This window comes from Neurospora crassa, linkage group IV, assembly GCF_000182925.2.
Source record: "Neurospora crassa OR74A linkage group IV, whole genome shotgun sequence".
NCBI lineage: Eukaryota > Fungi > Ascomycota > Sordariomycetes > Sordariales > Sordariaceae > Neurospora > Neurospora crassa.
The window spans coordinates 1,816,220-1,828,652 of record NC_026504.1 but is presented as its reverse complement, the minus strand read 5'-3'; the positions used below and the strand labels follow the sequence as shown (position 1 = coordinate 1,828,652).

The 12,433-nt window shown below is 51.2% G+C and overlaps 3 protein-coding genes across 3 annotated transcripts; 1 reads left to right on the top strand and 2 right to left on the bottom strand.

The window, feature by feature from the left end:
* The first annotated feature begins 1,133 nt into the window (after window positions 1–1,133).
* Window positions 1,134–3,611, top strand: mtr (methyltryptophan resistant). Its single transcript, XM_957268.2, has 2 exons — window positions 1,134–2,874; window positions 2,934–3,611. Exons 1-2 carry the CDS (start codon window positions 1,522–1,524, stop codon window positions 2,991–2,993), a joined length of 1,413 nt encoding a protein of 470 aa, XP_962361.1. The 5' UTR covers window positions 1,134–1,521; the 3' UTR covers window positions 2,994–3,611.
* Window positions 3,612–6,297: 2,686 nt separating this feature from the next.
* Window positions 6,298–9,808, bottom strand: NCU06618 (metallopeptidase MepB). Its single transcript, XM_957267.2, has 3 exons — window positions 8,956–9,808; window positions 7,743–8,892; window positions 6,298–7,657 (listed from the first exon to the last, which is right to left on the bottom strand). Exons 1-2 carry the CDS (start codon window positions 9,739–9,741, stop codon window positions 7,783–7,785), a joined length of 1,896 nt encoding a protein of 631 aa, XP_962360.2. The 5' UTR covers window positions 9,742–9,808; the 3' UTR covers window positions 6,298–7,657; window positions 7,743–7,782.
* A 1,121-nt stretch (window positions 9,809–10,929) lies between these two features.
* On the bottom strand, window positions 10,930–12,427 carry NCU06617 (myosin regulatory light chain cdc4). Its single transcript, XM_957266.3, has 4 exons — window positions 12,294–12,427; window positions 11,599–11,752; window positions 11,291–11,524; window positions 10,930–11,203 (listed from the first exon to the last, which is right to left on the bottom strand). Exons 1-4 carry the CDS (start codon window positions 12,294–12,296, stop codon window positions 11,175–11,177), a joined length of 420 nt encoding a protein of 139 aa, XP_962359.3. The 5' UTR covers window positions 12,297–12,427; the 3' UTR covers window positions 10,930–11,174.
* Window positions 12,428–12,433: the final 6 nt, after the last annotated feature.

Below are 12,433 nucleotides of genomic sequence, written 5' to 3'. Positions count from 1 at the left end.
TACTCAGAAGGTACATCGGCCGGACATGGTCCACGCACAACAGGCAAAACAGCCATTCTCCAATCGCCTTCTCGAGATATGTAGCGCGGACATGGGGAGAAAAAAAAAGTCGTGGAGCTGGAGCAATGCCGGCGCTACTTTAAGGTTGTCTGTTGGGCTTTCACGTTCCACTCGCTTCATCCACCTCGCGCACCAAGTGGGCTTCTCTCCGGGTCTCCAGTTGTAATCCCGGTCGGGCTTTGCTCTCTTTGCCACCATCGCGGGTCGACTGTTGCATCCACTGCTGACGAGTGGGTGCTGGTTCCGCTTGCTCTCACCTCCCATTCGATTTCTCACCACTTCCTTGTCAGACTTCCCCAAGAGGTCCACCGTCATGACTAATAGAATGGTTATTGTCCGGGAAGCCTCAAGCCGGCCAGCTTCCTCGAGCATCCCACGCGCCCACCTGCCTCTTCGAGTGACCGAGCAGCTGGATCTGGTATCCTGGGTTCGCCTTTGCCCAGGCGACCAGAACACAGCTTCACCACCAGCATCATCACAAGCCCTGTCTAGAACCACCGGCCTGCAGAGGTCAGCACGTGGTCAGCTATTATACGCATATCGTACGCATTATGTACTCTATCAGTCGCAGTCAAGGCTTGAGTTGGTTTGGCCTTGTTGTCTGTGCTATGGTGAGGTCCGAAGGGCATGCTTTATCAAGCTTAATTGTCCAACGCACTGCAGTCTGTACATATGATGTATGTCCAAGAAGCTGGCAGAGCAATGCTGGCTGCCAGTTCGGATCATCCGCTAGATAATGAGGTAGCAGGAGCGTCCGGCAAAGGTCAGAAAAGAGAAGCAATCGCCAGTCTGCCAGTGCAGTCTCAGAGCAGCAGGAGCAGTTCTGGCAAGAGCAGTGAGGAAGTGGACAGCTCCAGGGCAAGGGCAAGGCAAGACAGCAAGTGCAAGGTGTACCTGGTTTTTGCTGTCTTTTCATTCGCCGAGATCGCTGGTCGTTTGGAGAAAGGTATTCGAGGATGATCCTTTTCGGCAATTCCGGAGTGCGGCGGCGACCAGATTGTGCAGTGTACACTACGTGTACGCATTCCAATTAGTAGGCCAGATGGAGAGGCTCCATCGGATTGTCCCTGACTCGTCAACTTCCAGGTTGCAACTGCTAGTGCGTCGTCTGCACGAGATCCGCCTCGCCCCAAGCGCATCCCAACGCGGCGTGCTTATATGTCGCTCTTCCCTCTCACGTACCTCGCAAGTACCTGTCTCATCTGGCACCCGCCTTCTCCATCCCTCTTCTTCAGTACTTAATCTGCCCCGGTCCCCCGCAGTTCATCCTGTCTCTCAGACCTTGGATCGTCTGTTGGTCTTTTCGCTTATTGTCCGTACCCCCATCCATATTTATTCCTGCCTGGGCCCCCAGACAGCATTTTCTCTTTCCCTCCCTCTTTAGCCATCCAAACAGCTTGAGAAGCGAAAATCAAGCCACTGTCGACAAAGGCCTTCAACAAGGCCTCTTTACCACCCAACATGGACTCGCAATACGAGACAAAAAAGAATGACCCAAACGCCATCATGCCGTACCCAGAGTCAAACGATGAGCATGTTGGCGAGGTCCGCGGCTTGGGCGGCGGCATCATGGACAAGGAGCCTGAGGCCCAGGAGGGCCATGCCAAGTTCCACCGTCTCGGCTGGAAACGTCTGACGGTCGTCCTCATCGTCGAGGCCATTGCCCTCGGCTCTCTCTCGCTTCCCGGCGCCTTCGCTACCCTTGGCATGGTGCCTGGTGTTATTCTCTCTGTCGGCATGGGACTCATCTGCATCTACACGGCTCACGTTATCGGACAAACCAAGCTCAAGCACCCTGAAATCGCCCACTATGCCGACGTTGGTCGTGTCATGTTTGGAAGATGGGGATATGAAATCATCAGCTTCATGTTTGTTCTGCAACTGATCTTCATCGTCGGCTCCCACGTCCTCACTGGCACCATCATGTGGGGCACCATCACGGATAACGGCAACGGTACCTGCTCTCTCGTCTTCGGCATTGTCTCCGCCATCATTCTCTTCCTCCTTGCCATTCCTCCCAGTTTCGCCGAGGTTGCCATCCTTGGATACATCGATTTCGTCTCCATCTGCGCCGCCATCCTCATCACCATGATTGCTACTGGCATTCGCTCGAGCCACCAGGAGGGTGGTCTCGCTGCTGTTCCCTGGTCTTGCTGGCCCAAGGAGGACCTTAGCCTTGCTGAGGGCTTCATTGCTGTCAGCAACATCGTTTTCGCCTACAGCTTCGCCATGTGCCAGTTCAGCTTTATGGATGAGATGCACACCCCCTCCGACTACAAGAAGTCCATCGTTGCTCTCGGCTTGATTGAAATCTTCATCTACACCGTTACTGGTGGCGTCGTTTACGCTTTCGTCGGCCCCGAGGTCCAGTCTCCTGCCTTGCTCTCTGCTGGCCCTCTTCTCGCCAAGGTTGCTTTCGGCATTGCCCTCCCCGTCATCTTCATCTCTGGCAGTATCAACACTGTTGTCGTCAGCAGGTATCTGATTGAGCGCATCTGGCCCAACAACGTCATTCGCTATGTCAACACCCCAGCGGGTTGGATGGTTTGGCTTGGTTTTGACTTTGGCATTACCCTCATTGCCTGGGTTATTGCTGAGGCCATCCCTTTCTTCTCTGATCTGTTGGCCATCTGCTCGGCTCTCTTCATTTCCGGTTTTAGCTTCTATTTCCCTGCCTTGATGTATTTCAAGATCACCAGGAACGATGCCAAGAGCCAGGGCAAGAAGTACTTCTTGGATGCCCTCAACATGCTCTGCTTCGTCATCGGCATGGGCATTCTTGGTATTGGTACCTACGCCGCTATTCAGGACATTGTAAGTTTGGCCCGCTTTTCTGTTTACTCTTTGCACACAAATGCTAACTTGCTTCTCAGATGGACCGTTACGACCATGGCAAGGTTTCGAAGCCTTATAGCTGTGCTCCCTTGGCTTAATCAGGCCCAACGCACGCTTATGATCCTGTTGTTTTTTTTTGGATGATTTAATTAAAGTTGCGCAGTGATTGACGTCTGTCTTCACCCGCGATTGCCCCTTTTGTATACCCCCTCAGACTTGCCGGCCTGGGGAAATGTTTTGAGTATTTCTATTTTCGGAGTTTCAGGATTTGGCACAAAGCAAACCAGCGCGGAGTTGAAACCGTGGTGTGGTCGCGGTGCGCTGCTGCATTGGTAGTGCTTTTTCCAGGTTTTTGTTTGGTGGTTTGGATGCGTGCACCACTTTTTTTTTTAACGTTTTATGCATGCATGTATTATATGGGAAAGTCATGGGACATGGCAACTATACGAACGACGCAAAGATAGGATGGGATGGATGATGGATGGACGTACGATCCAACGCACTGGGGGACTGGACTGAACGGAATTGGGACGGACGGGACAGGTAACCTAGGTACCTAATGACCGGAATATGTTTACAAATCATTGTTTAGTGCGGGTGACCGGCAATAGAGACGATGGGCACAGGAATATCGATAGATGCTACCTATACTCTAAAGAACTCTATAGGTATAATATTCGCTGAACATACCTTGCCCAAAAAACAAGAGAACACCCATGGTTATGAAATCATCCTGTTGTTGTGCCATAATTTCCATCCTGACTCCCAGCCTTCCTGCTTTTTTTTTTTTTTTTTCTTGGCCACGCGCCTCCGATATCTCGAGTTTTTGAAGGATTCTCGTGTTGGGTGGAGCTTTTCTCAACAATCCTGGGGCTTCGAAACCCTCCACCAGACCTCACCCCAGCAGTCAGAGTTTAGCCCGCCAGCCAGCCCGTCAGCCAAGTGAGTTCTAAGATTAATCTCGACTCCTTGACAAGGCTTTGCGTGGCCACGTCTCCTCTCAACACGCAAAACTTTTGTCATTGTTACTACACTACAGGTTACCGTGTCGATGTTCCAGACAGATCTGAATCCTAGAGTAGTATAGTGGATTTTGTAAATCCGGGGAAACGCGCTTTCGGGTGACGTTTTCCAAAATCCCTACGGCTATGCTTTCCCCAAAGCGAAAAATTTACATAATACTCAACCAGTCGTGATGACCGATTTGTTCACACGGGTCTGGGAGCGGAATATCGGGGGACGTCAATCACGGGATACCGTCGCCTAACAGCGGGACAAGACGGCCAAGGGAACAAGACCGACAAAAGACGGGATGAAATCCGAAGGGAGGTAAACGCGGCAAAGGTCTGTACAGAGGTGTAGTAGTGTATGTACATGAAACTTGTCGTTGAACTTGGCACTTCTTCTTTTCTTAATCCAGTCGTGCGCGACTTGTTTTAGTGTACACTACATATGATGATTGATCTGCGTCACCTGCGCCGTCGTGTCTGGGAACTGGGGTACTTGGGGGCTTACAGCCAGTTTAGGTAAGCCGGTTTTTTTTCTGTTTTTCTTTTTTCACGGGAAGTGCGGATGGGATAGGTACATAATCAAAAGTTCCGAACGTTTCGTGAAGACAGTTAGAACAACACTAGCAAGACAGTAAAGGTAGCACGCACATACTCCATGCTTGAATGTATGTCGCTATATGTTTATTGATAAGGTAACAAGGAAGTAGGTTTGTATGGCATATCCTGATTATGTGTGAGATTTGGTTCGATAAATGTATGTCATGTTATGCCTTGCTATACGTATCATCCAAGGTAGGTACAGTATGACAACCGAGACCGAGGGAAGGGAATATACCGGGCATTGCATTGTAAGAAGACAAAAATGCTCTCGGCTGGTTCATGAGTCTTTTACCAAAACAGACGCGAGTGCATGAACATGGCCTTACTTTAGCCGCATTCTTCACCGAGCATGACTACACTACATAATCAGGCTAGTACCAAAAGTTGCAGATTGCCAGGTAATCATCGACTGACACCACCAGCGACCTGAAGGGTTGGAAAATGCCGCACGCAGTGCAGTGCAGCGCAGCGGACTGTCAACGACGACGCCCGGCCGGCCGGCATACCACTCGTAGATACTAAGTGAAAAGGCCGGGGGTTAGGGTTGAGGTCCAAACCAAAACATGTGCCGATGGAATTGAGTGCGGTGGGGATAAAGTTAAAGCTAAAATCCGCTAGCCGCGTCAGATTTGATGAACAGGGTGTGATTGGCTCTTAAGGTTAAAACGCGCGGATGGGTGGGAGTCGGTTGACGACGAGGGTTAGACGGCACAGGCGGAACGAGCAAGTTGGAGCAGTTGGGGAGGGGGTTGGGGAGGAGCGAACCCTGGGAATTTGGGGAAGATTGGAGAACTTGGGGTTTGGAGTTTCAGGGTTGGTGTGGAAAATGGGTTCTGATCAACGAGATTCGGAGATTGCAAAGGGCGGGTGGTGAGTACACGTAGAACGGTTGTCGGTTAGTGCTTCCAACTGGTGCCGACTAATGGTGCCGACTCATGGTGCCGAACGACAATGCAGGCAAAAGGGGGAGGAAGGATTGAAGTAAACAACAGACACCGACAACCCTGTAGTCTAGTTCGGGGACTTGGCGTCAGTCAATGGTACCGCTGTCCTTCCGGTTTCTTCCATCTTCAAAGTGACATTGACGATGCGCGGTCTGTTCCTTGCCATCTGCACATCCATCTCACATCCCGTCGTTTCGGGAAATGTGGGAACAACAGACGGCCGTGGAAATTCAGCCGGAGGATAACGGATTGACCGACGGCAGTGAGGTTGAGGACGGACGGTCGAAATCCGAGGTCATCGTTGCCAAGACGAAGTCGTTCCGGTGGACGGCGACGAGCGAGGACTTGGCCGGTCGTTCACACCACGGTCACCAAACAGGTTAAGCTACGTAGAGGTAGGTACAACGCTTCAGGTGCTCAGCATCATGTCAGCATCGCCTACAAAATGCCGAAACGGCGGCTATCGAAATGTACGCACTTTCGATTTCGATCGACTGACCATCCATCCCATTTCCGACCGCCAACTTCCGAGAACCGTTGGGGTGCTGTTGGCGTCGTTACATGTAGCTGTCACAGCCGCAGCCTAGCTAGCCTATGGCCAAGTGGCCGGGGAATTCCCCTTTACCCTACCTTATCTTCTGCCCGGGATGGTACAAGTCGGACCGAGCTTAGCCAGCGCACGTTAGTGTGTTTTGCTAGCCTCTTTGTCTAGGAGCCTCAAACATTGCTCATTTCACGTCTCACATCTTACGCTTTCTCGATAGTGCTTATCAGTCGCAAGGAAAGTTTAGTATACGGACATGAGGATCAACGGGCGGAGTAGTAAGCACCCGGGGGAAAAGAAGAACCAAATGTTAACGTTTGCACTAGTAACGTGGTGTTGCGCCGCCGCCGCTCGATGGGCGCCACGGAGTACGGACTATCACGGGACACCCTCGGTGATATGCACAGCGAGGCTCGCCCATAGAGCCTGACCAATGATGGTGCCTCAAAGCTCTAGCTATGTAACCGGATCCCGAGGTTACTCCAATTGCCAAGAGCATTCTGGGGTCTCTCGGACCTGATGATCTTGGTAGAAGAATCGATGAAACGAGATAGGACGTCGTCGCCGTCGCCGCATGGCCGAATCTACGAACATGGATGGTCCGACGAAGTACCTTTCAAGTACCTTCGCCGTCCAGGGGAGGGTGCCATGCCAGGACCCTGGGAGGTGGACACTCGTGCGGGCGCTTGGTTCCGATCATCGGCCGTGCATATCTGGGGTCGCCTTGCCTAGCCTAAATCTGTCCAGTCTGTTGTGAGTGTCGATGAGCTTGGGAACCAAAGTTGAAAGGTTAATAAGGTGTATGGGGTCGACACGAAGAATCATATTGTCAGAAAAGTCTGGATGTTGATGTTGAGCCTGCTCTCTTGGATGATAGGGAATGGAGAGGACCTGACTGACTCACCGCCGGGAAAAAGGCCTGGACCGGATAGTCATTCCTTCAGATGTCCCAACACGCAGGATAATAAAATAACTCGGCAAAAAAATGAATGAGGATGGTGATGGAAGGGAAAAATGCACATGTCGAATTGGGAAGAGTTGAGCCAACTAGATAACCTCCTCGAAATTGATTTCCTTCTTCTGTTCTATGTGGTAGCACAATATGTTAGCGAACCTGATAGAACAGAAACCGTTGTAGCAACGCGGCGGTAGTTCTTGTGATGCTCTCATCAATTCCTGTTCCTCCTGAAGTGTGCTGCAATATGCTTCATTTTGTGGCAGATCCTCTCTCTCGGTGACGTGGTCTCAACAACTGGACCGCCTTCAGCAGATGGGTCGCCCTAGATAACTCGACCGCACTCAACAGATGACCCTCCATCGGCAATGGAATCTGCCCCAGCAAGAGGGACTTCCCTCAGAAAGGGTGATGCTCAATGGCAGGATCCTCCTCACTCGAGGCGCCCTCAATGACGGGGTCTCGTCCAGCGAAGGAACTTCCCTTCAACAACGGTTCTTCCATAGGTTCAACCAGCCCCAGCTCCATGCAAAACGCATCGGTGGTTGGTTTGCGACCCAGGAACTGCTCAAGTATGAGCATCTCGTCTTGCGACGCGCCCTTTTCGAGAACCGTGTGTCTGAATCGGTGACCTTGAGATTTATCCATCGGATCTTTAGCAAAGGCGAAGTAAAACATGTCGTAGGAGTAGGTGTTAGACCAATGGTAACTGTATAATCCGGCATCGTAAGCATAAAACAGATGCTGAAGATTGCCATGCCCATGCGTCCTACCATGAACTGTCAGATACCTACCAAGATACGAAGGAAGTAATGAGGTTGACAGCATTAGAGCTTACATCGGTTCACCAATAGCTTCGGGTCCCTTCATTCCTGTTAGTTCGTTTCTCAATTCGTTGTATCGCTTGGTAAAGTCCATGTTTTCAAGGGCAGCGCGTGATTTGGGCGAATGAACCTCCATGTCAAAAATCGCGGATGATAACTGCCACAAGTTCCTCAACGCCTGAAGGAAATGTCTGCTTGCCGCAATCCGCTCGGCCATGTCGTCAGACATCTGCTCGCCTGTTAAATAATGTTTGCTGATGCGTTTGATATACTCGGCTCTCCATGTCCAATGTTCAAGCATCTGGCTAGGGGCTTCGACAAAGTCTCGCTTGCCTGCTGTCCCGTGATGACGAGAGAAGCGAGTGCGTGAAACCAGAGAGTGAATCCCATGTCCCAATTCATGAAATAGGTCAACAATATGTTCGTGGTCAAGGAGTGACGGTTTGTCCTTGGTTGGCGCAGGGAAGTTGCAAACAATAGCCGTGGATGGGTAAAACCTCGTACCGTCCGTTCTCTGGTGCCCAAGTTCCAGGGGGAAATTTGCTACGTGTCTGTATTTGCCCTCGCGTGGATGGGCGTCGATGTAAAGGTATCCCAGAAAGTCATTACCCTCGGATTCGTCATTCCACACACTAAACATGATAGTGTCCCTGTGATACATGACATCATCGGCGACGCCAGTAGGGGAGATACGCTCAAGATCCTCTGCGGTCAACCTAACGAAAACGATGCCAAAGAGCACCCCAAAGAGGCGGAGCATGCCTGTGATTGCGGAATCGATCGGGAAGTATTCGGCAACCTTCTTGTTGTCAAGGTCATGTTCTTGCTTGGAAATTTGGGAGGCGTAGAAAGCCCAGTCCCAGTGATAGAAACTGCCATCAAACGGCAAGTTTCGAGTCTCGCAGTCCTTCTTCTTAGTTTGTAGTAGTTGGTTGAGCTCTTTGGTGGCAAGGGGTGCAAGGCGGGTTCGTAAGTCATTCAGCAAGTTGTTGACAGCCCTAGGTGTCTTCGCCATTCGGCTTTCAATCCTCAATGTGGCATGATCTGGGTAACCCAAGAGGCGAGCAGCCTCGTCTCGGAGAAGCATGGCTTCTTTAAAGAGCGGGACGTTTTCTGGGCACTAACGGGGCATTGTCAGTAGGCTTTTGTAAGCATCAGTAACCACTTACCATGTACAGCGTACTTTGTTCTCCATGGCAGTCCACATGCGCTTTCGAGCCTCCGAGTTCTTGACGTCTCTGAGAAAGATGTCGTAATGACTGGGGTCGAAGGTGACCTTAAGTCTGCCTTCATTCTCGCCCGTTCCCTTCGCCAACTGGTCAATAATATCGTTGTCCATGCCATCCAACTCTGCAGGGGTAAACCAGTTGCAGCCTTTATCAGAAGCGTGGTGGTTCTTGAACTCGCTCTTGATTGCCTCCACGCGCTTTTGAATTTGATTGAAGCGATCACGCTGGGGTTTGGACGGTAAACCCAATCCTAACCTGATTGCCTCTTTCCACTCTTCCTCCAGAGCGATAGCACTCTCAGCATCCTCAAAACCTGCATTCTTTGCAATGTCCTCGGTTATGTACCGAGCGGAATTCTGTTTCCTACTTGCCGCGAGACCAGATTTGTGATACAGGACTTCTCTCGCACGGAAGACGTCCCCGCGCATGTTCATGTCCGTCCAGATGTTATCGTACCATTTTGCCATTTTGCGAGTGGTCTCCCGCAAATCGCTGTTCTCAGAAACGTGCTGGTAAAAGCGCAAGTTGTGCGAGAACTTTTGATTCTCAAACTCGAGTTGGGGGCGCATGACGTTCTCAAATGTGACAGTCTGCGGGTCACTCAGGTTGACATCGGCTACGATCGCATCTAGCGCAGCACGGTGTTTGTCGGCCCATGCTTCGAAGGCGGCAGTAACGCTTTCTGGGGTATGGTTTCGGAGCCCTGGGGGCTGGGGTGGGTTGTCGTACATTCCTGTCATGGCGTTTCGTAGGCGTGAGTCGTGAGATGAAGTCAGGGTCGGTGACGATAGCTGAACGAGTTTCTCCTGTCCCTTCCCAGGTGCTGATGATGATAGAAAGAAAATGGTCGATAACGTGGCGAGATGTTGTGCTTATATGTCCAGTGCGATAGATCCAAGCAACTCCCAAGATACCTCCACATCCAAACGTGAATCACCCATTCGAAGCCATTGTTGGAGCATGTCCCACCCATCCAGATGGTGCCTGTCTTCGTTATGATTGTCTGTCGTTTGCGTGAATTTCGAAATTTGCTCAGTGGTCATCATCGATTTTGATGTTGTTGAGGGCAAACAGATGTCGTCCGCGGCTTGTATGTTTGAGTGTCGTCCGTCGTCGAGGTCGTCGTGATTGTTGGTAGATATCGGTTTGGCTGTCGAACAGACAAGAGGCGGCAACGTAGTTCCCCGTTGAAATTTTGATCAGAAAATTTCTCGCCAAATTGCGTGATCAGTCAAGAAAATGCCCAGCCTTGCAAATACGGGATAGAGATGGTGTCATTTAGGACAGTTCCTTCAGTTCTTCACTACTTAGCCGAGGGAAAAGAAGGCACGGGTGATGGCCGTCAGCGGAGGACAGGGGCTCCATAATTGACAAGACCGATGCAAGCCGCTGGGGAAATGTCCAAGATGTCCGGCTTCCGCGACCGGACATTGTAAGTTACCAGTCTACTGCAGGAACATTACATAGATGCTTTAGATAATGCAGTATTTGAGTACTGGTTACCCCCTCTCTGGTCATCCAACACAGGAATTAACATCTCCAAAGATACCGCCAAGTGATACACCTTGCTTCCACTTCCTGACCGTACCCAGACTGAAGGCCGGAAAAGGGACATCGGAATCCCCACATCCCCTTTGAGCCCGAATTCGAAGGAAGACGGAAACGTGTTTGGCCTTGTTTCCAGTGACTATACAAACTCCAGGGCCTTGTTTTCTCATATTCATCCTTTGTGATGTTTCATGTCATTTGCCTTACCCGAAGCAAACTGACAGGGTCGAGCCCTTTTTCGAGTAGAGCGAAAAGGGATTCATGACGAATATTGTACTGCTGAGTACTGGGCAAACAACGTATACTTGGAAACACGCCTCCGTCACGCAAGAGAAGGGGACGGAAGAAAGATCAGGCGTGGAACCCAATCTAGCGTAGTTGGTTAAGACACACGTCCGGAAAGCCTTTCAGTTCCCGGTAAATGATATGTCCAAATTCATATCTTATCAAGACTCCGACGCCTGCCTGGATTATAACACATGCGATTTCCCTGTAATAGATGGTATATGACGCCTTCTCCGTGGACGGATTTGTCCCGCGATTTCTATTCGACTATGCCCCATGATGTTTGACCTCCAAACCCAGTTTCCCTCGTCATCATTCCGTACCACCTCTACTCAATATTTTAGTTGGCAAGGATGGTCCGGACAAGCTCTGTTTGCGTCGTACACATATTGTTAGTCGAGACTCCTAGGTTTCACGCAAAGGGCAAGCAAACAGCAAGTGCTGAGGCTGACATACCGGTATAGTTCACCTGGCCGGAGCTAGTATCAACGGCCTTGAGGAGCTCGTCTACCTCCTCGTCCGTCATCTTCTCGCCAAGGTTTGTCAAGATGTACTTGAGCTGTCCAACGCCGATGAAACCCGTCATGTCCTTATCAAACACCTGGAAACCGCGGCAGTACTCTTCGGGCTCGCCGGGATCACGGAAGCCACCTGGCCGGTTGAGGACGCGCTGGAAGGTCTCGAAGTCGACTGTCGGATGAGAAGGGCATCTGTTAGTAACTAATCTCAGATGAACTACTTGTTTCCGCTCGGGTATTACTCACAATCACCACCAACGTTCTTCTCGAGCTCGCGGATCTCGGCGAGCGTGGGGTTCTGGCCGCAAGCGCGGAGCAGGTCACCCAAGCTGTCGAGGGCAACACGGCCGTTGCCGCGCTTGTCGAACAGGGAGAACGCCTCCTTGTAGTTGGTAGAAGCCTGACCGTCGAACTGGTTAGATGCCATGATTCCTGAGTTGCGCTGTCGCAATGAAATGTTCTTTCAAGAATGCGGGTATGTAGTAAATCGCGGTAGGTTGAGCGTAAGCAAAAGCGCTGGCTTTGCGATCGTGCTAGAGTCGGCAATCGAGAGGACGAGGGCGATGGTTGCGAGAACAAGGCGCAGAAACCCAAGCGGCAAGGGAGCAGCGATGCGATCGAAAGTTGGCAAAATGAATGGTGTTTTTTTGGTCTGTGATGGATGGATGCCGAAGCAGGACCTGGCAGCTCAACGCTCAAGCCGGGCGCAGGCGCAGGCGCATTTTACAGGTAGTGCTCCGATTCAACGCAGAACGCTGCGGCTTCCAAGGTTGTGGCACCTTGTGCCTTTGTTGTCATGGGCAACCGCGGGGTTCCTGGCTCTTGCTTTCGCATGCTTTCTGTTTCCGTGCGTCGGGGTTGGGACTTGGGATGGAGGGATGGAGAGGGGCGCGCGCGCGTGCCAGTGCCCGCGGCGGATGAACAGGGACAGGTCCACTTACCATTGTGTCTCAGGGGGGGGAATGTCGTTTGAATGCGCAAAAGAGGACGCAAGGGCTAGTCGATGCAAGTACGCTGGCTGATGGATTCGATGCGAAAGATGATGCTATTCAGAAGAACGGTCAAGAAGCGAACCAAGGCT

What these genes read in the sequence shown, in the direction of transcription:
- NCU06617 (XM_957266.3), bottom strand. An exon ending in GAAGAACGTTGGTGGTGATT is followed by an intron (nt 11,525 to 11,598) that starts GTGAGTAATACC and finishes CTCATCCGACAG; the next exon opens with TCGACTTCGAGACCTTCCAG. An exon ending in CGGCCAGGTGAACTATACCG is followed by an intron (nt 11,204 to 11,290) that starts GTATGTCAGCCT and finishes CGACGCAAACAG; the next exon opens with AGCTTGTCCGGACCATCCTT.
- mtr (XM_957268.2), top strand. Translation starts at nt 1,522, where the DNA reads ATGGACTCGCAATACGAGACAAAAAAGAATGACCCAAACGCCATCATG. An exon ending in ACGCCGCTATTCAGGACATT is followed by an intron (nt 2,875 to 2,933) that starts GTAAGTTTGGCC and finishes CTTGCTTCTCAG; the next exon opens with ATGGACCGTTACGACCATGG.
- NCU06618 (XM_957267.2), bottom strand. Translation starts at nt 9,741, where the DNA reads ATGACAGGAATGTACGACAACCCACCCCAGCCCCCAGGGCTCCGAAAC. An exon ending in GGACTGCCATGGAGAACAAA is followed by an intron (nt 8,893 to 8,955) that starts GTACGCTGTACA and finishes ATGCCCCGTTAG; the next exon opens with TGCCCAGAAAACGTCCCGCT.